Source organism: Electrona antarctica (genome assembly GCF_951216825.1).
Source record: "Electrona antarctica genome assembly, chromosome: 10".
NCBI lineage: Eukaryota > Metazoa > Chordata > Actinopteri > Myctophiformes > Myctophidae > Electrona > Electrona antarctica.
This window is the reverse complement of record NC_136791.1, coordinates 3,859,442-3,881,718: the sequence shown is the minus strand read 5'-3', so window position 1 is coordinate 3,881,718 and position 22,277 is coordinate 3,859,442. Positions and strand designations below refer to the sequence as shown.

General features: G+C 41.5%; 1 protein-coding gene across 1 annotated transcript in view; it reads right to left on the bottom strand.

Moving 5' to 3' along the window:
* The window catches only part of tasp1 (taspase, threonine aspartase, 1), a 59,851-nt gene that overhangs the window by 15,321 nt on the left and 22,253 nt on the right, over positions 1 to 22,277 (bottom strand). Inside the window, exons 11-12 of the mRNA XM_079512676.1 lie at positions 13,799 to 13,909; positions 5,005 to 5,112 (exon numbers count right to left, since the gene is read on the bottom strand). Coding sequence (XP_079368802.1) covers positions 5,005 to 5,112; positions 13,799 to 13,909 — 219 coding nt within the window. The remainder of the gene's footprint in view (positions 1 to 5,004; positions 5,113 to 13,798; positions 13,910 to 22,277) is intronic.

Here is a 22,277-nt window from a genome sequence, read left to right as displayed (position 1 = left end):
ACAGAGACACAGCTTCAATCACCACCTTTTACAATATAGTCTAGTTTTAACCCATTTAGACCTGAGGATGATTCTACAAATGCCCTCTAAATCCTGACAGTTTTCTGAACAACCTCATGTTTCTATGTCAGTCGTTCTCAAACATTTTCATGTCAAAGAACCCCAAAAATGTATGTATTTGGCAGCCGACCCCCATCTGAAAATATGTTGTTCCAGGGACACCCCAAGAGCAAACGTTTTTAACTCAAATATTGGCTTCTATATCAAAATATCATCCCCTCCCCTAACCCCTCCCCCTTTATCACGGCTTTAGTTCAGGTGGAACACCACCACCCAACAATTTTTCCTGCTTATATTTATTTATTTATTTGACAGGGACAATGCTCATTAATCAACATTTCAGTTTTCACTTCCATGTAAATGTGCCAGAGTTAGCCATAAGCTAATTTACATCTGTTCTATGCCACCAAAATGTGGAACGCCCTACCAACAGTCATTAAGACATGCGAATCCCTTGACTCCTTCAAAACCGCTCTCAAAGGGCACCTACGGATGGCTGCAATTCGAAACTGGCCCCCGTAAAATCTGAATCCCCCCCCACCGCCCCCCCTTTTCCCCTCACTGTATACGTTTCTTTTCCCTTTTTACCTCCATTATGATGAATTCCTGTTCTGTTCTTTGTCTATATAGAAGTGTCTATTTGTACGTCTCTAAATGTTTTGATGAATTGAACATGGTGGACCCTGTTGTAAACAAGTGTAATGCTTAATTGGGTCGTCCACTCACAGTTAACAGCCTTTGTATTGAGTTTGTGCTTGAAATGTACTGTAATTCTGCAAACTGTTAATAAAATTTTCAATCAATCAATCAATCAATCAAAAGCAGGCTCTTAAAATGGTAGTAAAACTAAACATACGATGACACATACAGTACAATACAATGCAATACAATACAGATAAAAGAAAGACAGAGTGTATAGTGTGCCAGCACACAACACCATGCGTTGATGCCATGTGTGCATATGTGCCAGCACCCAACACTATAATATTAACACCTGATAATCATGTTTTATGGTGGGAAAAAAACAAAACACTCCATCATTAACCACTTAAGCCCAGTATACATGTTTGTACGACAACAAAAATCAAAGTCAAAAGCCAATCTACAAGATCATGTGTGCGGGTATTTATACTGTGTTGTTCTCATTTGTTTTATCTTGACACATCTGGCCAAAATTGGGATGCCTGCCCTGCAGGCATCCCAACGTGATTAACATATATGTCTTAAATTAAATTGTGAAAGTGTGACATTACCAAACAAACATACAGTTGGAGGCCATCGATATTGTCCTTTTCTTTTTGCTGAGGTTTGCGTGATCTGCGCAAAAGGACAGTTAACCCATTTTGGGCGGGAACCCCTTTTGGTGTTTTAAACATTATGTTATAATTTAGCTATTGAAAAATAGCAGATCTACAAGCTCGTAGCGCGCCACCGAGTGGCGCGCTACGAGCTTGTAGGTCTGCTATTTTTGAAAAATCGTGAAAATATTTATTTCAGAAAACTGGAGGATTTAGAAGGATTTTTTTTAATTTTGAGGTCAGATCTAAATGGGTCAAATGATAAGGGACAATATCGGTGGCACCCAACTGTATCAGACAAGACAGTGCACATTTCCTGGCCAGGGATAAATGTGGGTGAAGGGTGGGGACATCCAAAGCACAGGCACGTGGCAGGTGGCAGGAGGAGGGCATGCCCACGATGTGCCACGGGGTCTGTGTGCGCCCGTCATACTTCACGGGGTCTGTGTGTGTGCGCCCATCATACTTCACGGAAATACATGGCATACGATGTTGCGGAAGAAGGGGGAGGCTGCACTCGTGACTTGGATGCTAAACTTAATTACAGCGCCAGGGGATGTGGTGGACATGCCGAGGGACTGTTTAGTCTTTAGTAAATCAACGAAGAGACTTTATCCCCGTCCGCTGCAATCTGATCCGCTGGTTGACTGGAGCGAAGTCTGCACTATTTCGCAACGGGGGGGCGCCAACAATAGGCTCGCGCCAAGTGCCGCAGCGGAGCGGTCAATCACTCTGCCCCCCCCCGCGCCGTGGTGGTATTTTGGGAAATGTCATCGATGGGAGATGCATATAGATGGCGTGAATGAATGGACCTTCGACTGGTCGTCAAGCGTCCGCGTCGAACATTAATGAAGATGTCTTGTCCTCCTGTGACAGAGACAGTTTATTCCTCTTTTTTGGTCTGCTCTGAAGAAGGCTGTTTGCCGAAAAAACGTGCCAGGGTTCTCAAATAAACTTGCATCTTGAGCCAGTCTTTTATTTTGGAGTACCGCTTTTACCACTTAGTTAGTTTATGAGTTAAGTTATTTTCAGCCCCAGTGAGCCCCCACTGCGTTAGACTGGAACTCACCTATGCTTTCTATGGGATAGGCAGCTCCCGGCAGGATCCGCCGGGAGAAACTGTGCGCAGCTGCTAGACATGAGACTAATTAATTAGAGCGACAGAGAGAGAGAGAGAGCAGTGTGTGTGTGTGTGTATGTACGTGTGTGCGTCAATTTAACAAAGGTGCAGACGATCAGAAATGAGCAGAGAGTGAGCGACGTATGCCCCAGACTTTTTTCTTTTCTCCCTGGAAATAAAAACGTCTGTGTTTCCGAGGCTACCACTGTGTTAACCAAGGGCAGTTTCTAAAGGCAGTGCACCTGCTTTTCCTTCTTCACCAGTTGTTTATGCCTCTTTCTCACTGAAGTAGAACTCTTACATTGCTTGCTGTGTAACCTAAAGCTTTCATTTAATACCCCAGTTTATTTTATTTATTTTTTAAAGATGTTTTTGGGGCTTTTTCAATACTAAAACTGCTACTTTGAGGATGAAACCGAACAACAAGAGTTGTTTACATCAGGGTCCTCCATTTTCAATTCAGCAGAACATTTAAAGACGTCGTACACAGATATACACTTCTGTGAAAAACAGGAAGTCATCATGTAAAGGTCGAAGCTTGGGGTCGTGGTTGCCCGGCGGACGAGATAAACGAGGCGTTATCATCATATTAAACAAGTGTACAATCTGCTCAGATAGTTGCGGTCGTGACTGACGACTGTCAAGGACGACTTCTCAAGGAAAATAATCACTGAAAGTAAAATGGCTTTAAAAACGGATACTGGTGGCTTATCACATCAGCAGCAGACGAATAGTCTGATGAAATGGACTGATATGGGTGCACTCGGTTAGATTTGTACCATCTAGTTACGAATGGAAGATTTGACATTGCACTGTGCAGTTACAGTACTTTCATGGCGTTGTGAAGAAGATTGCAATGAAAGCACTGGTACTATAGAGCGTCGCAGTCCCGCCCCCTCGAGAGACCCGGAAAAGAAATCCCTGTTCATTTTCCTCATAGACTTTTCAGAAAGTATTTATTTAAAGACGTTTACGCCGCGGACAAAGCCAACTCTTGTCGTGACAAATCATGAAAACAAACAATTTTTCGCACGCACGCACACACGGATAGTGATTGATCACAGTGTGAACACAGTGCCACAGTCATGTTTCCAGTCAACGTAAGTACAGCCAAAATGTCCGACACTGCCAGACCTATCGCGGCACGGATCAGCCGCAAGACGACCTTTCATGAACACTGAACGACCTAGTGTTTCCAAGGGGCCAGTGAGGCACTCCAACGTTGAAGCACTGGGCCCTAGTGGTAAGAGGAGGGACTGCAGGCGGACCCGTGGATTCATGACCGGGAAACCCCGTGTAGCTGGGCTTTAACATTGAGCGCTCGGTTGCACTTCCGCATTTGACCACCAAAATTTGGTGGTCAAATGCGGAAGTAGACGTTTTGAGACGGTCCTTCCGGGTGCTTCAAAACGCCACTGAGCAACTTCCACTGACATGAATAGCAGAGGGGGGCGGAGCTTCGCGCCAGATCAGTCTCTATCCTTTTAATACTCTATGGGTGTTTCTGCCACGTTCATCACGCTGCAACGTGAACATCTCATCTGGGCCGTCGTGTCGCGTCGCAACACATCGGCAGCTTGTGGATCTGCTATTCCCCGCAAAAAACTAAAACGTTTATTTTAGATCATTTTCACCTACAGTATGCCCAAAATGTGGACGTCAAGTTTAATAAGGTATATATAGAATTAGTATAAAATCTGCCTCTGTATTGGGAAATGAGCGCACACAAAGTACCGACATATTAAATTTAAAAAAGTATACAGTATTAACTTTAATGTATAGTGGTATAGGCTTATATTATATATTATAATAGCGTGTGAGCGTTTTGGGGGAAGCACTGATCATCAAGCCCAACACAGACGCCTTGTTAACCCATTTTGACCCGTGATCAGATTCTAAAAATGTCTTCTACATCCTGACAGTTTTCTGATAAAGCTATGTTTCTATGTCAGTCGTTCTTCGATTTTTTCAAAAATAGCAGATCTACAAGCTCGTAGCGCGCCACTCGGTGGCGCGCTACGAGCTTGTAGATCTGCTATTTTTCAATAGCTAAAGCATAACAAAGTGGGTTAATCAGAGACAGGGAGTTGTTCCCAGTGACTTCACAGGTAGAGAAACCAGATCTGTCCACAGAAGGAGAGAGAAGGCCTCCCTCCCCACTTATCTTAAGATTAGCGGTTGATTCATCAGTGGGAGGTCTCGGTTTGAACCCGAGACCAGGGGTGTGAAACCGGACCCTGATTGTGTGAGGTAAAAAGAAAACACACACACACACACACACACAGAGACCACCCGCAAAGGACGGCCACCACAGTCAAAAGCCCTCCTCTCTTTCGCAGACAATCTGCTGATGGATTTGTAAATATCCACCAGTGATTTCCCCTACCTAGCTGTAATTGGGACGTGTGGTTTCTTTGTGTGTGTGTGTGTGTGTGGTTGGAGCTTTGTGTGTGTGTGTGTGTGTGTGTGTGTGTGTGTGTGTGTGTGGTTGGGAGCTTTGGGGAGCTGATTGATGTGTGTCTTTACCCAGTATGGCCTGGATGCCTTGCGATGGCTGGGCCTCCACACATCTGCAGCAGCGCAGCACGATGACGCCGCCCAAAACACGGTCCTCGCTGGCCAGGAAGGGGGAACCTTTAAACACACACACACACACACACACACACACACACACACACACACACACACACACACACACACACACACACACACACACACACACACACACACAGGGAAAAACAAACGACACTTAACGATAACGAGACGTGACACGATCGTGGCAAATAACGCACGCGCAATTAATAATAGTTTATGTTAACCCATTTAGGCCTGACGTCGAAGTTTAAAAAATGTCTTCAAAATCCTGAGAGTTTCCTGAAAAACCTTATGTTTCTGTATCAGTGGTTCTCAATATTTCATGTCAATAACCCCAAAAATTATATGTAATATGCCTCTGCCCCCCCATCTGAAAATATGTTCTTCCAGAGACCCCCCAGAAGCAAAGATTTGAGTTAAAATGTTCACTCTGTAAGTCTGTAATAATATATTCAAAGATTTGAGGCACATTTTCACGATTTTTCAAAAATAGCAGACCTACAAGTTCATAGCGCGGCACTCGGTGCCGCGCTATGAACTTGTAGATCTGCTATTTTTCAATTGTTTAAAACACCAAAAGGGGTTCCCGCCCAAAATGGGTTAAGCAATTATGTCCCGAGACATCCACACAACAGATGTAAAAACAAAACAAAAAAAAACATCAACAAAAATAAACATCTCCGATAAACGCAAAATCTGGACAAAACGCAGACTTTTTCTATTAATCATAGGAAGGTGACCATGAACAATTCCTTGTTCCAATATCCTTCCATATAATTCCTCTGACTGGGCCAAGGGAAACAACTGAAACCAATTACTCTGTCCACTGACTTTATTTTATTAGCCAGGCTGCAGGGAAAAGACTGTTCGAGCCATTTGCATGGGAAGGTTTTAGCACATAATAGGTTAACCCATTTTGGGCGGGAACACCTTTTGGTGTTAGCATTATGTTATGCTTTAGCTATTGAAAAATAGCAGATCTACAAGCTTGTAGGTCTGCTATTTTTGAAAAATCGAAGAACCACTGACATAGAAACATAGCTTTTTCAGAAAACTGTCAGGATGTAGAAGACATTTTTAGAATCTGATCTCAGGTCAAAATAGGTTAATGACAGGTGGTGCAATTATGGTTCTATACATTACACACTGTATATACAGTACATTATTACACTACCACAATAGAGACATACAGTCACTTATAATCTTTTAATCTCACTTTAAAAATATACCCACCACATAGCAAAATACAAAGTCTGAAGTCTGACTGCCCAAGTAAACACCAGCAGAGGTGTATTTGAGGTGTCGCGTCACGTGTACAAGAAAAATTGGATTATGTGCTTAGCGATAATATGATGAAGGGGTGCACGATTATGAAATTCTGACCGATATCCGATCTCCGGTTATTTGCAGGGACATGTGTGCCGATACCGATTCTGACCGATTCCGATATTATACAGAGGACCACAATGAACACAAGCCATTGGAAGCATGCTATGTCTGGGAACATCTAAACACAGTGTCGAGTTAAAGGACCACTTCACCACTTTTCAACCTATCTTTTATTATAATAGGTCCTCACTAATAATCATGATAAAATGGCACTGTTTTTTTCTATTCAGTCTGTGTCTCATAGGAGGGCTGTGGGCAGTTTAGAAACCGTCTTCCAGTGACATCATCATTAGGCAGATTCTTTTTTAAACAAGATTTGTTTTACAAAAGAAAATAGATTTTTATTATCGTGAGAACGATGGCTTCCATTTTCGCATTTTCAGGACTAGAAAGCCTGCAGTTTCTATTAGCTTGTATTCCCCATCGATGATGTCACTGGAAGACGGTTTCTGAACTGCCCACAGCCCTCCTATGAGACACAGACCGAGTAGAAAGAAATTGCGCCATTTTTCATGATTATTAGTGAGGACCTACTATATGAAGATAGGTTGAAAAGTGGTGAAGTGGTCCTTTAAGGCAAAACCGGACCAAAACATGGCATTTCATTAAAATGTTATTGTTGCTTTTTGCACGCCATCGATGCTTTTCTTGCATTTCACGCTGATTTTGGTTCCTTAGTAGTAACGCCCCCCCTTTTTGCTCAACACACAATAAAAACAAAAGAATTGACTATAGCTTGGAGCACTTTCACACAAAACCTCTGGTATTTATGCTACATTTTAAAAGCCTCTTAAATCTGTTTTTGTTCAATATTCCATAATGAATACAAAGAAAATCTCTAGACACTGTAAACATGCCAATTACGGTCTGAGGGTTTTCCAGCACGATTTCACCCATCAATAACAATGGAGAAGCAGAATAACTTTAACGAGCTCCCTTTGTGGATATATTTGTCTAATGTACTTTTATGACAGGTGTGTCTACTCCATGAGACTTTAACCCATTTAAAGATGATTTTTTTCACACATAACCTATTGTTTCACAACCTGGTCACAGACAAATCAGACAACTTTAAAACCCATAGAATCACTTTACAAACAGACATTAAAAACACTGGATCAAAAGCCCAACCGTTACCACCATTGCCATATAGCTCTAAAGTACAACTTATTTAATTTTGACAGCTTTAAACATTTTGCAGCTGCCTGCCTCCCTCCCTCATTTTTAAGATCTTAAATGGACTTGCACCTCCAACACTGAAACAAGGGCAACTACCAGAGGGGACTGTGAAGTGCCAATCAGACGTAGTGTGTTTGGTAAAACAGTCTTCTCTGTTAGAGCCTCCCATCACTGGAACAGTCTCCCCACAGAAGTAAGAGAGACCTCCAACTATCTGACCTTCAAATTCAACCTGAAAAGGTGGCTAAAAACAATTCAAATCTGTAATCATGAGTAACTATCAGCACTATTTAGTATTCATCACCGGTGTCATTTCTCACTTCACTTTGCAGTTGTTCTGTCCCCTGTACCATGTTGATCTGTTCCTGTATTGTACTGTATTGTATTGTGTTTTTGTATGGATATAGTGTTGGGTGCTTCACTGCTTGCACATAATGCACACATGGCATCAACGCATGGTGTTGTGTGCTGGCACACTATACACTCTGTCTTTCTTTTACCTGTATTTTATTGTGTTTTTGTATGGATATAGTGTTGGGTGCTTGCACATATGCACACATGGCATCAACGCATGGTGTTGTGTGCTGGCACACTATACACTCTGTCTTTCTTTTATCATTCATTTTTTAAGAGCCTGCCCAAGGACTACAGATGAAATTTAGCTTTGGCTAACTCTGGCCCATTTACATTGAGGTGAAAACTGACATGTTGATTAATGAGCTTTGTCCCTGTCAAATAAATAAATAAATAAAATAAATTTAGATCTGGAAACTAGTGTTGATTTTGACGGCACATTTAGATTTTAGTCATAGTCTTTTGAATAAAACTTTGTTTAGTTTTAGTCATATTTTTGTCATCTGAAATGTCTAGTTTTAGTCGACTAAATATCATATTTTAGTCGACTACTGCGACGCGTTGTGAGCTTGGAGATCTGCTATTTTCAGCATGCAACCAAACATAGGCAATGACTTGCCTTTTAGTTCTACTGGATCTCTTCTCCACTAGTCCCGGCTTAACATTTTAGTCTCATTCTTATGTGTTGGCGAAATTGACAGCATATAGTTTTAGTCATCGTAGCTTAGTTTCAAAAGTGGCAAAAGTATCAAAAGTGGCAACGCGGCGAGAAGCTCGTCAATCTGCTACGGTACATTTGATATTTCTGAATTTGAATCCTGAGGTTTTTTCCAGAAAACTTCAGGCTTTTTTTTGTTTTAAATAATCGACCTCATGTCTACATGGGTTAAAACATATGCCTCTAATTATGCTAGAATATACATTAGTCTATCATAAATGAATTAACAACCTTCAGATTTATGATGCACGGCAGCAAGGGGGAAAACTCCTGATCGAGTTACACCAAAATATCCGATATACCTTCATTATGCCAAATACTGACAGATAGTATAACTGGAGACATTCATCAACCCTCCTCACCAGAGCTGGATTTATTAAGCTATTGTTTCAACTTAATGTGTGTCTCGAAGGAAAACAAAAGAGGAATTAAACATAAAAAAAGGACTCCTCTCGAACCCTTCTAAATGTCTCGGGGTCACAAACGTCCGTGACATCATGGCCAAGCCAACCAATAGGGACAGGCTTCTAAGGCCTGACTCACCACCCTGGCCAAGACCTACGCTGAAAAGACTATCAGCGGAAGTGGCGGAAGTGTTGCGTGTAAGATAACTACGTCACGCGGTGCGGCTGTGTTTACTAGTCCCCACCGAATGATCATTTCAGCGGGAATACATTTTCGGGAACACAACGCTGCGATTGGTCAGAAAACGTTAACTTCCGGGGGGGGGGTTACACGGCGGAAGTCCTGCCTTAGATAGCTTATTTGTCCTAGGTTGTGACCAGGCTCTTCTTTTTCGCAGTTAAGTGAGCCTGGGACCGAGGCTACTGACTCACACCTTCACAACAGATTGATGTATAGCTGATGCATGAGACTTATTGACGGATGCAAGCTCACAATGCATTTCCAATGTTAGTCACATGGTTTTACACAACATTGTGTTGTATGAGGGGGTGGGGGGGCAGTCGAAACACAGCCGAAAGCCGTACAACACAAATGTTGTGTCAAACCATGTGACTTCCATTGGAAATGCATTGGGGCAAGATGTAAACAAACCCTTTCTTTTCATCTACAGTAGCATGCATCAATGTTGTATGCTAGATGGAAAGGTGTGAGTCAGGCCTAAGAAGGAAGGTGTGAGTCAGGCCTAAGAAGGAAGGTGTGAGTCAGGCCTAAGAAGGAAGGTGTGAGTCAGGCCTAAGAAGGAAGCCAGAACAATTGGCGTGTTTCTTCCACCATTGTTGATTTTGACAGCAAATTCAGATTTTAGTAGTAGTCGTAGTCTATGGAATAGTTTTCAGTTAGTTTTTTTATAGTCATATTTTAGTCACCTGGAATGTTTTAGTGTTAAGTCTGGTTTTAGTCGACTAAACATACAGTTGATTTAGTCGACTAAAATGTATTTTGGCAGGCCTTGATGCCGTCGTAATGACTCATTTTGCACTTGCTGAAAATAGCCGATCTACAAGCTTGTGAGCTTGTACATCTGCTATTTTCTAGCAACCAGGTGTAAAATTACTTGTGTCTTTTACTTATACTGGATCTCTTGTCCACCAGTCCCTTCCTAACATTTTAGTCTAGTTTGTATTTGTTGACAAAACTGTCAATTATATTTAGTCTCAGTTTTAGTCGTCATAGCTTAGTTTTCATTTAGTTTTTGTCAGTGAAGAAAGATTTTTCGTCATAGTTTTAGTCGACAAAATCAACTGTTTTTCACATTGTCTGCATTTGACTCTCTCCCCCTGCTCACCCAGTGGTTCCTGCCTCAACCCAGTGGTCCCTGCCTCGCCCCAGTGGTCCCTGCCTCACCCCAGTGGTCCCTGCCTCACCCCAGTGGTCCCTGCCTCACCCCAGTGGTCCCTGCCTCAATCCAGTGGTCCCTGCCTCACCCCAGTGGTCCCTGCCTCAACCCAGTGGTCCCTGCCTCAACCCAGTGGTCCCTGCCTCAACCCCAGAACAAGACGTTCTAACACGGACCACTTCAGACCAAAAGACCAAAAGATCTCTCCCTCTCTCTTTCAAAAAAGAAAAAAAAGAAATAAAAGGAAAAAAAAGAACATCTTCACAACATCTTGTCAACAAAACATTTTATGTCTTCCCCAAAAATAACTACGGCTGTTAAATATGAACGTGCGGAACATTTGCAGCCGGGTCTCGTTTGAACAACATGAGAATGATCCATAAATCAAAACGCTGTCTGTTCAAATCCCTTTGATTCCTCGTGTTTCCAGTTGTTAGTTAGGTCATGTCTTATGTTGCATTTGCTATTGTTAGTTTAATTTCCTCCTCCATGCATAGCTGGGTGTCCCAACAAACCATCCCATAGCTGGGTGTCCCAACAAACCATCCGCTTGACAAACACATCTCTGGGGGCTTATGGAGTGGTGGAAAGTAACAAGCAAGTACATTTTCTTAAGTACTGTGTACTTTACTGGAGTACTTCCAATTGTCAGTACATTTACTCCTACTCCACTACATCTCAGAGGCAAACATTGTACTTTTACTCCGCTACATTTATTTGAACACTTTAGTTACTAGTTACTTTGTAGATTTTGATTATTATTATTACAGAACATACAGTAACCACTTCAGCCCTATATACATTTTGGCTATTTGAAAATATCCGTTCTACACGTTTATCTGTGTTGCTCATTCCATGAACGCCTGATCCTGTGTGAAGTGAGGGGCGCTCTTATCATCTTTTTATTTTTACCCTGACATACAATCGACTCGATCGCATTGCACCGAGAAACAATACAACGACTCAAACTTAATACCGTATAACAACGTAATAACTCAATACTTAATACCTTAATACCAGCCGTTTTACAAGCTCACAATGCGTCGTGCATTGTGAGCTTGTAGATCTACTATTTTCAACATAGTTTTTATACATTTGAAAACGTTAAATGGGACATTATGCACAATGAGTGCTATTACGTTTTGATACCTTAAGTACATTTCGATGCCAATACTTTTGTACTTTTACTACAAGTACAATTTGAATTTACTTCAGTAGTTCTACATTACAGTATTGATACATTTGAGTACTTTTTCCCACCACTGCCAAAGAAGACACGTTGTACTCACTGATGAAGCTGTTCTGCAGAGCCTCCATGCAGCGCTTTTGGTGCACTGTAGATTTCATCCACTAAAACTATCTACAAGCTCACAACGCGACGCACATCGGTCAGCTTGTAGATCGACTATTTTCAGCAAGCGTAAAATCAGCCATTACGACGGCATCAAGGCCCGCCAAAACGGAATCAACTGTAGATTTAGCTGACTAAAATCGTATGAAATTTTGACGACTAAAAACTAGACTATAACACCAAGACATTCCAGGTGACTACTATACAATGTGACTAACACTAAATGAAAACTATTCAAGAGGCTATGACTAAAACTCAAAATGTGCTGTCAAGATCAACACTGGCTTGGTGGGCATCATCAGACTGGTAGTTATTAGTAGTAGACTGGTAGTTAGTTAGTAGTAGTAGACTGGTAGTTAGTTAGTAGTAGTAGTAGGCTGGTAGTTAGTTAGTATTAGACTGGTAGTTAGTTAGTATTAGACTGGTAGTTAGTTAGTATTAGACTGGTAGTTAGTTAGTATTAGACTGGTAGTTAGTTAGTAGTAGACTGGTAGTTAGTTAGTTTTAGACTGGTAGTTAGTTAGTAGTAGACTGGTAGTTAGTTAGTAGTAGACTGGTAGTTAGTTAGTAGTAGACTGGTAGTTAGTTAGTAGTAGGCTGGTAGTTAGTTAGTATTAGACTGGTAGTTAGTTAGTAGTAGACTGGTAGTTAGTTAGTAGTAGACTGGTAGTTAGTTAGTAGTAGACTGGTAGTTAGTTAGTAGTAGACTGGTAGTTAGTTAGTAGTAGGCTGGTAGTTAGTTAGTAGTAGACTGGTAGTTAGTTAGTAGTAGGCTGGTAGTTAGTTAGTAGTAGACTGGTAGTTAGTTAGTAGTAGACTGGTAGTTAGTTAGTAGTAGACTGGTAGTTAGTTAGTAGTAGACTGGTAGTTAGTTAGTATTAGACTGGTAGTTAGTTAGTTTTAGACTGGTAGTTAGTTAGTAGTAGACTGGTAGTTAGTTAGTAGTAGACTGGTAGTTAGTTAGTAGTAGGCTGGTAGTTAGTTAGTATTAGACTGGTAGTTAGTTAGTAGTAGACTGGTAGTTAGTTAGTAGTAGACTGGTAGTTAGTTAGTAGTAGACTGGTAGTTAGTTAGTAGTAGACTGGTAGTTAGTTAGTAGTAGGCTGGTAGTTAGTTAGTAGTAGACTGGTAGTTAGTTAGTAGTAGGCTGGTAGTTAGTTAGTAGTAGACTGGTAGTTAGTTAGTAGTAGACTGGTAGTTAGTTAGTAGTAGACTGGTAGTTAGTTAGTAGTAGACTGGTAGTTAGTTAGTAGTAGACTGGTAGTTAGTTAGTAGTAGACTGGTAGTTAGTTAGTATTAGACTGGTAGTTAGTTAGTTTTAGACTGGTAGTTAGTTAGTAGTAGACTGGTAGTTAGTTAGTAGTAGACTGGTAGTTAGTTAGTAGTAGGCTGGTAGTTAGTTAGTATTAGACTGGTAGTTAGTTAGTAGTAGGCTGGTAGTTAGTTAGTAGTAGACTGGTAGTTAGTTAGTAGTAGACTGGTAGTTAGTTAGTAGTAGACTGGTAGTTAGTTAGTAGTAGGCTGGTAGTTAGTTAGTAGTAGACTGGTAGTTAGTTAGTAGTAGGCTGGTAGTTAGTTAGTAGTAGGCTGGTAGTTAGTTAGTAGTAGACTGGTAGTTAGTTAGTAGTAGACTGGTAGTTAGTTAGTAGTAGACTGGTAGTTAGTTAGTAGTAGGCTGGTAGTTAGTTAGTAGTAGACTGGTAGTTAGTTAGTAGTAGACTGGTAGTTAGTTAGTAGTAGGCTGGTAGTTAGTTAGTAGTAGACTGGTAGTTAGTTAGTAGTAGGCTGGTAGTTAGTTAGTAGTAGACTGGTAGTTAGTTAGTAGTAGACTGGTAGTTAGTTAGTAGTAGGCTGGTAGTTAGTTAGTAGTAGACTGGTAGTTAGTAGTAGTAGTAGGCTGGTAGTTAGTTAGTAGTAGACGGTAGTTACTCACTGATGAACTTGTTTTGCATAGCCTCCAGCAGCGCTGTGTGTGCATCTTCAGACTGCATGGCCGCAGAGACCTCCCTGGCCAGCATGGTGCGGATCAGATGCTCTCCACAGCCTGGCAACAGAGAGAGAGAGAGAGAGAGAGAGAGAGAGAGAGAGAGAGAGAGAGAGAGGGCACTGTTGATTTTGGCAACACATTTTTATTTACTTTTAATCCCATGATTTTAGTCACCTGAAATGTTTTAGTGTTGATAGTAATATCAACTAAATATCATAAGATTTTCGCAAACTAAAATGTATTTTGGCGGGCCTTGATGCCGTCGCATTGGCTGACTTTACACTTGCTGAAAATATTTTCAGCATGCATGCGTGTAAAATGACTTATATAGTGGATCTCTTGTCCACTAGTCCCTTCCTAACATTTGAGTCTAGTTTTTATTTGCTGATGAAATTGTCAGTATATTTAGACATAGTTTTAATCGTCACGGCTTAGTTTTTATTTCGTTTCCATTTAGTTTTCGTCAGTGACAAAAGGTAGTCGACGAAGACTTTTCGTCATAGTATTAATATAGTCGCCGACATCAACACCACCAAGAGAGACATCACGGGGCAAGAGAGACATCACGGGGCAAGAGAGACATCACAGGGCAAGAGAGACATCACAGGGCAAGAGAGACATCACGCGGCAAGAGAGACATCACGGGGCAAGAGAGACATCACGGGGCCAGAGAGACATCACGGGGCAAGAGAGACATCACGGGGCAAGAGAGACATCACAGGGCAAGAGAGACATCACGGGGCAAGAGAGACATCACGGGGCAAGAGAGACATCACGGGGCAAGAGAGACATCACGGGGAAAGAGAGACATCACAGGGCCAGAGAGACATCACGGGGCAAGAGAGACATCACGGGGCAAGAGAGACATCACGGGGCCAGAGAGACATCACGGGGCAAGAGAGACATCACGGGGCAAGAGAGAACAGTGCAGTCATTGCGGTCGTATTTGCCCTGTGTTTACACGCCTCCCCATCAATCAGAGCCGCTGTACGAGGTCAGAGCAGAGGCAGCACGGGGATGTTTTGTCATGTATATAAAAGGCGACGGGACATTTAAACGCTAATCAGATTGGACTTATTGCGATGCTTGGCAGGATATTGTCATTTTCCACAGTCTCTCTATGTGGCTTATTTACTGAAACTCAGAAATGCCCCCCCCCCCCCCCCCCCCCCCCAAAACTTGGTGGATCGATCAGTAGCCCAGTGGTTCTCAAAGTGGGGCCCGGGGACCCCCAGGGGTCCTTGAAGGGAGTTCCAGGGGGTCCCCAGCTAAATGATAGTTAGGAACCAAATGGACCCTTATGAGACTGTAATGGACCCACTTCTCAGAGTTAAATTAACATTGATTTTACAATAATTATAAATTGGGGGACCCCAATTTAGAGAATTAGAGATATAAATTACGTTAAAATGGGCGTCCATAGTTTAACCCATTTTGGGCGGGAACCCCTTTTGGTGTCGCTATTGAAAAATAGCAGATCTGCAAGCTCATAGCGCGCCACCGAGTGGCGCGCTATGAGCTTGTAGATCTGCTATTTTTGAAAAATCGAAGAACGACTGACATAGAAACATAGAAAACTATCGGGATGTAGAAGACATTTTTAGAATTTCAGAAAATGTGTTAATGCGTGTCAAACTGGGGGTCCTTGAAATATAAGCGGTTGAGAATCACTGCTAGAGCCGTTGTATTTGATGTATTACCATGTTTTGTTCTTGCTTACTGAAAGTCGCTCTGGATTTAAAAGCCTAAATTGTAAAATTGTAGCATTCTTATAACGTGACCATTCTCGGAGTCAAAGCCAGTGCTTTGGGAAAAGGAAAAAGAAAACCCTAAATGTGAAAACAAAGCACGCTTGGCAAAAACTCAAGATAAATCCCATAAAGACTAAAGACTATAGCCTTGTTGGTTCTGTGCGAACATAAACGAAGGCCCTATAAAATACCAGGTAACTACAACAAAACGGAACGCAGGTTGGTTACTGTGGCCCGGAGTCATTCAGAATACACTTTTTTTCTTCTTTTAACCCATTTCGGGCGTGAACCCCTTTTGTTATAATTTAGCTATTGAAAAATAGAAGATCTACAAGCTCATAGCGCGGCACCGAGTGCCGCGCTACGGGCTTGTAGGTCTGCTATTTTTGAAAAAAAATCATGAAAATGTAGTGCAAAGCTTTGAATATATATTCTTTCAGAGCAAACGTTTTTAACTCAAATCTTTGCTTCTGGGGGGTCCCTGGAACAACATATTTTCAGATGGGGGTCGGCAGCCAATTACAGATAATCTTGGGGGGTTCTTGACATGAAAATGTTTGAAAACCACTGACGTAGAAACTTGGGGTTTTTCAGAAAACTGTCAGGATTTAGAAGATATTTGTAGAATCGATGGTAGGTCAAAATGGGTTAATGAGAAGTGAATGTGGAATTGGCCGGTGTGGTACGGTGTGCCCTTTTGTTTAGTATTTACCGTAAACTGCCCCGTCGGTTCCGAATGGGGGGGGGGGGGGGGGGGGGGGGAGAACATACGGACATCATGGTAGCAGCAAGACCACGCTGGAACTGTTGCTTTAACGGGAGTGGTAGACATTAACCCATTTTGACCCGAGATCAGATTCTATGAGCTTGTAGATCTGCTATTTTTCAATAGCTAAAGCATAACATAATGCTAACACCAAAAGGGGTTCCTGCACCAAAATGGGTTAAAAAAAAAAAAAGCACCGAGGCCACAGATTAAAAACATAAATACTATAAAGCAAACTGAGGCACAGTTTGTGTGACAGCCAAGTACAGCGAGAGGAAACACTGCCGACTTGTGAACCGTGCTCGTGTTCAGCCACAGCAGAGGAAAGGCTGACTGAGAGGTCAACACGTATATTAAAAAAATATACCCACATAAGCCGCATATTAGACACTGGACCAGAACGGGCCGGGGGGAGTGGGAGTGAGGGTGGGGGGGGGGGGGGGGGGTGGAGGAGGAGTGGGTGACATATAGGGGGAGAGAGAGAGAGAGGACCCAAACGCCCCAGTGTCAGAAACAAAATGATTGTTTTTCTGCTGCTTTTGATGGGAATGCCTTTCAAGTTGAGGAAATTAGAAGCAGGTGTCGTACTGGAACACACATTATGCTTTTCCATCCCCATAAGGAAAGAGTTTTACATTTTTTTCTGACTCAGATGAAAGGCACGGGCGGCCACGATATATGGGACGACAGCGGAGGAGGAGGAGGTGAATAAACACGGAGGGGCAAACAACCAGCGTGGCCATGCTGGGATCAAAGATGTTAGGATGTAGCCCAGATATAACCTAGAGCTGTGAATGAACGACTCATATACAAGATATAACCTAGAGCTGTGAACGAGCGACTCATATACAAGATATAACCTATAGCTGTGAACGAGCGACTCATATACAAGATATAACCTATAGCTGTGAATGAACGATTCATATACAAGATATAACCTATAGCTGTGAATGAACGATTCATATACAAGATATAACCTATAGCTGTGAATGAACGATTCATATACAAGATATAACCTATAGCTGTGAATGAACGATTCATATACAAGATATAACCTATAGCTGTGAATGAGCGATTCATATACAAGATATAACCTATAGCTGTGAATGAACGATTCATATACAAGATATAACCTATAGCTGTGAATGAACGATTCATATACAAGATATAACCTATAGCTGTGAATGAACGATTCATATACAAGATATAACCTATAGCTGTGAATGAGAGATTCATATACAAGATATAACCTATAGCTGTGAATGAACGATTCATATACAATATATAACCTATAGCTGTGAATGAACGATTCATATACAAGATATAACCTATAGCTGTGAATGAACGACTCATATACAAGATATAACCTATAGCTGTGAAGGAACGACTCATATACAAGATATAACCTATAGCTGTGAATGAACGATTCATATACAAGATATAACCTATAGCTGTGAATGAACGACTCATATACAAGATATAACCTATAGCTGTGAATGAACGATTCATATACAAGATATAACCTATAACTGTGACACGCCAGGCTGGTGAATCTGGTGCAAATCCTGACATTCTTCAGTATATATATTTTTTTCCCTTTTGTTTTGCCTTTATTGACAGATGTACTTTAGGTAGACAGGAAACAGGGAGAGAGATGGCGGGGAAAGACACACAGCAAAGTTCGTCGGGATCGGGACTCGAACCCGCGACACACTGTCATGCTGGATTACCAGCCAAGGTGCCTGGACCGCTAAGCCTGCCCAGTCCATTCTTCAGTAATATTCACGTAGACATGACAGTCGCCTCTACAGTACTGGGTCGGGACCCATTTTTTATGGGTCATGACTCGAGTAAAAATCTTTAAAAAAAGAAATATATATATATATATATATATATATATATATATATATATATATATATATATATATATAATTAAGTAGTGAAAATAGCCGATCTACAAGACTGCAACGCAGCGCCAAGCGACACGTTATGTACTTGTAGATCTGCTATTTCCACTAGTTTGGGTCCCGGGCAAAACATCTAGTCTCTCCTTTGGGTCTCGACCTGAAAAGTGATCTACAGAATGTGGTTGCTTCATCCGACACATATCAATATATAGTCTGATATACAGTAGCTCACAATAATGTAGATTTTGTGAGCTATTTTTGAGACGCACCACTCTAACCAGAGTCTAGTGAAATAGTCACTACTGTTTAGGAGGGTATCTTTTACAGTATAATTAATTCACATGAATAACACACAACACATTATCTGTGCAAAATAGCCTCTATAAAACGTGGTACAGCTATGTATCAATCTGAAAAATAAATTAATAAAAAAAAAAAAGAAAAAAAAAAAGGGGTATATAATTTGCCTCTGTATTGGGAAATGAGTGTCCACAAAGTACAGATAGTCAATTAAAATTATTAATACATTTATTTTTTATAATTGTATACTGTATATTGCAATGATAATTTGAAGTCGTCACAAAATCACCTCGACATACGGCACACTGTTTGGGAGCCACTGCCCTATAGCAGGGGTTGTCAAGTCAACCTGGGGGTCGCCGAATTATTTTGGGAGGTCCCCAGATTATAAAAAAAACAAAAAAAAAAACAATTTATTTTGCAACTGAATTGCTGGAAAATGGAAATTAAGAGTTTAGAACTTTACTTTACATTTACACTTTACACATAGTTAACATGCAGAAACTTTCCTTAATGATTATATCTAGATTCAGTATTAATTTATGACGTATTTTCTCTATTATTAAGGTTATTGTAGCGGCTCATTTGTATTGGGGTGGGGAGGGGCGGGGCGGGGGTCACGGGCCATAGCTAAAGCATTTCCGGGGGTCCCCAGCCAAAAACGTTGAGAACTCCAGCCCTACAGAATAAATACAACTTAATTTACAATGTTGTGGTGCTCTTCTAACTGCCAAGGCATGATGAGTGGATTGCTGATGTGGTGATATATGGTCTATGTTATGGAAAATGTTCAAGCCCCGCCTAAAAGAAAATCAAGAATAGTGGAAAAAGCTTGATTTACAAGCTCACAATGCTTGGCATCACGGCGCGTTGAGAGCTTGTAGATTTGATTGGCTATGATTGGTTGCTGGGGATCGAACCAGGGACCTTCTGATTCCAAGACGGGCCGCTTTACCCGAGTCCTCCTGACTGAGCCACTGTGTCTCGTGCAGTGGTGGAAAGTAACTAACTACATTTACGTTTAAGTACTGTACTAGTTACTTTGTAAATGAAGTATTAAGTAAGTATTACTACAAGACATACAGTAATCACTTCATACATAATTATATACATTTCGGCCATTATTTTCTATTTTTTTTTTAAGATTTGTTTTTGGCTTTTCTGCCTTTATTGATAGTATTAAGTGAAGATAAACAGGAAAGAGGGAGAGAGAGAAGGGGAGAGACATGCAGCAAAGGTCGTTATGAACGGGACTCGAACACGCGACGTGCTGTCAGGCCAGAGCCTATATGTGGCATGCACCTGGACCACTAGGCCAGCGGGCACCCGTCGATCGGCTATTTTCAAAAGATTTTTACCGATTTGAAAAGTTAAAATGGGACATCTACACACAATGACTACTTTTGGTACTTCTTTAACCCATTTTGACCTGAGATCAGATTCTAAAAATGTCTTCTACATCCTGACAGTTTTCTGAAAAAGCTATGTTTCTATGTCAGTCGTTCTTCGATTTTTCAAAAATAGCAGACCTACAAGCTCGTAGCGCGCCACTCAGTGACGCGCTATGAGCTTGTAGATCTGCTATTTTTCAATAGCTAAAGCATAACATAATGCTAACACCAAAAGGGGTTCCCGCCCAAAATGCGTTAAGTACATTTTCATGCCAGTACTTCTGTACTGTCAAGTAAATGTTTAATTCCGAATTTCTACATTGCAGTATTGATACTTTTCCTTAGCATAAAACGTGTTTCCATCACTGGTCTCGTTGACACATCCATTCACCTGGATGTCACAGCGAACGCCGGCGGGCGGCGGGTCACGATGATGACAGAGTCAAGTGAACGCCAGTGATGAGACACTTGGGACAGTATGTTAGAGGCTCCTACTAATACTGATGAGACACTTGGGACAGTATGTTAGTGGCTCCTAATAATACTATGTTAGAGGCTCCTACTAATACAGTGATGAGACACTTGGGACAGTATGTTAGTGGCTCCTACTAATACAGCCTGTCTGATCCAATCACGTCCTACGCATTGAGACGCATTGGGCTGCAGATCCACATCAAAAGACTTATGTCCCCCGGCAGCTACATACGAAGCGGCGTCGACGCATCTTAAAGGAAGTGGGCCAACATGCTGTAGTCTCTTTCAGAAACGTATCTCACACACACACAAAAACCATACAAGCCTATGAATGCGTGTGTGCCTTTCAGCCTATGAATGCGTGTGTGCCTTTCAGCCTATGAATGCGTGTGTGCCTTTCAGCCTATGAATGCGTGTGTGCGTGTGTGTGTGAATGCGTGTGTGCCTATGAATGCGTGTGTGCCTTTCAGCTATAAGAGGCACGCACTCCTTTCTCTTTTTTCTTTTTTCAAAGACCGAGGCATGCACATAGTATACACGGCATAAATATGTTCGACAAGAATGCCGTTGCTTTGTTGAAAATGGCAGATCAGTCATGAAAGGGAAGGGGGCGTCTCTATTCATGTGACAGCCTGCGTTAGCTTAAAATGTAAACACACAGCGCTTGAGGGCTGTCACAGAAGAAGGAAGCAGCAGGCAGAGCAGAACATCTGATCTGGTTTCCAAGTTTTTCCGACTCTCTCCAGTAATGCATGTGGCGGTGTAGACATTTCACATGGTTGTTGCCGAGAATGCATTGAGAGATGTTTGGCACCGAGAGAGCTTAAGAGCAATAATAGGGACATTTCAGAAGAGTGTTAATTTAACTCCAGGGTTGAAAATATGTACCATTGTGTACACTGTACACTATCAAGGTTAAATGATGGCCTGAGTGGGTAACCCTTGATTTAAGTATAGTATCACAGGCCTGAGCCAAATAATAAGCCAAGGAATCATCCAACAGCCTCTCTGGCAGCCCCTAGAGTTCATGCTGCTCCTTTACATCCTAATGCATATTTATTGGCCCAAAAATACACTGTTGATTTTGACAGCACGTTTAGATTTTAGTTTTAGTCGTAGCCTTTTGAATAGTTTGTCATTTAGTTTTCTGTGACATTTTCGTCACCTGGAATGTTTTAGTGTTAAGTCTAGTTTTAGTCGACTAAATATGATCGTAAGATTTTAGTCGACTAAATCTTTAGTCGACCAAAATGTATTTTGGCGGGCCTTGATGCCATCGTAATGGCTTATTTTACACAACGATTCTACTGGTAGATCGGCTATTTTCAGCATGCAACCAAGTGTAAAATGAATTGTGTTTTTCTTTTTTTTCTTTTTTACTTATAGGCTACTCAGTAGTAGCCTATAAGTTAAAAAAAAAACAAAAAAACTAGTGGACAAGAGATCCAGTAGCCGCTACTGGATCATTTTAGTCTAGTTTTTATTTGACGAAATTGTCAATATATTTACCGGTAGTCGTAGTTTTAGTCACCATAGCTTAGTTTTAATTTAGTTTCCATTTAGTTTTCGTCAGTGAAAAAAGCTAGTCGACGAACATTTTTCGCCATAGTCGACGAAATCAACACTGCAAGAGTAGTGCTGAAGGAAGAGCCATGGGGGGGGTCACCAATATCAGCAGGGGGGGGGGGGGGGGGGGGGGGGGGCAGGGTTCATTCTGGATGTGTGTCTCATCCAGGGATGACATGTTTCTGTGGTCAGAAGCAGGACGATGCCACCTTCCCGGTTCTCTTGACAAAGGTCAGTGGGATTTTTTTTATTGGATTTTAGATTATTGCT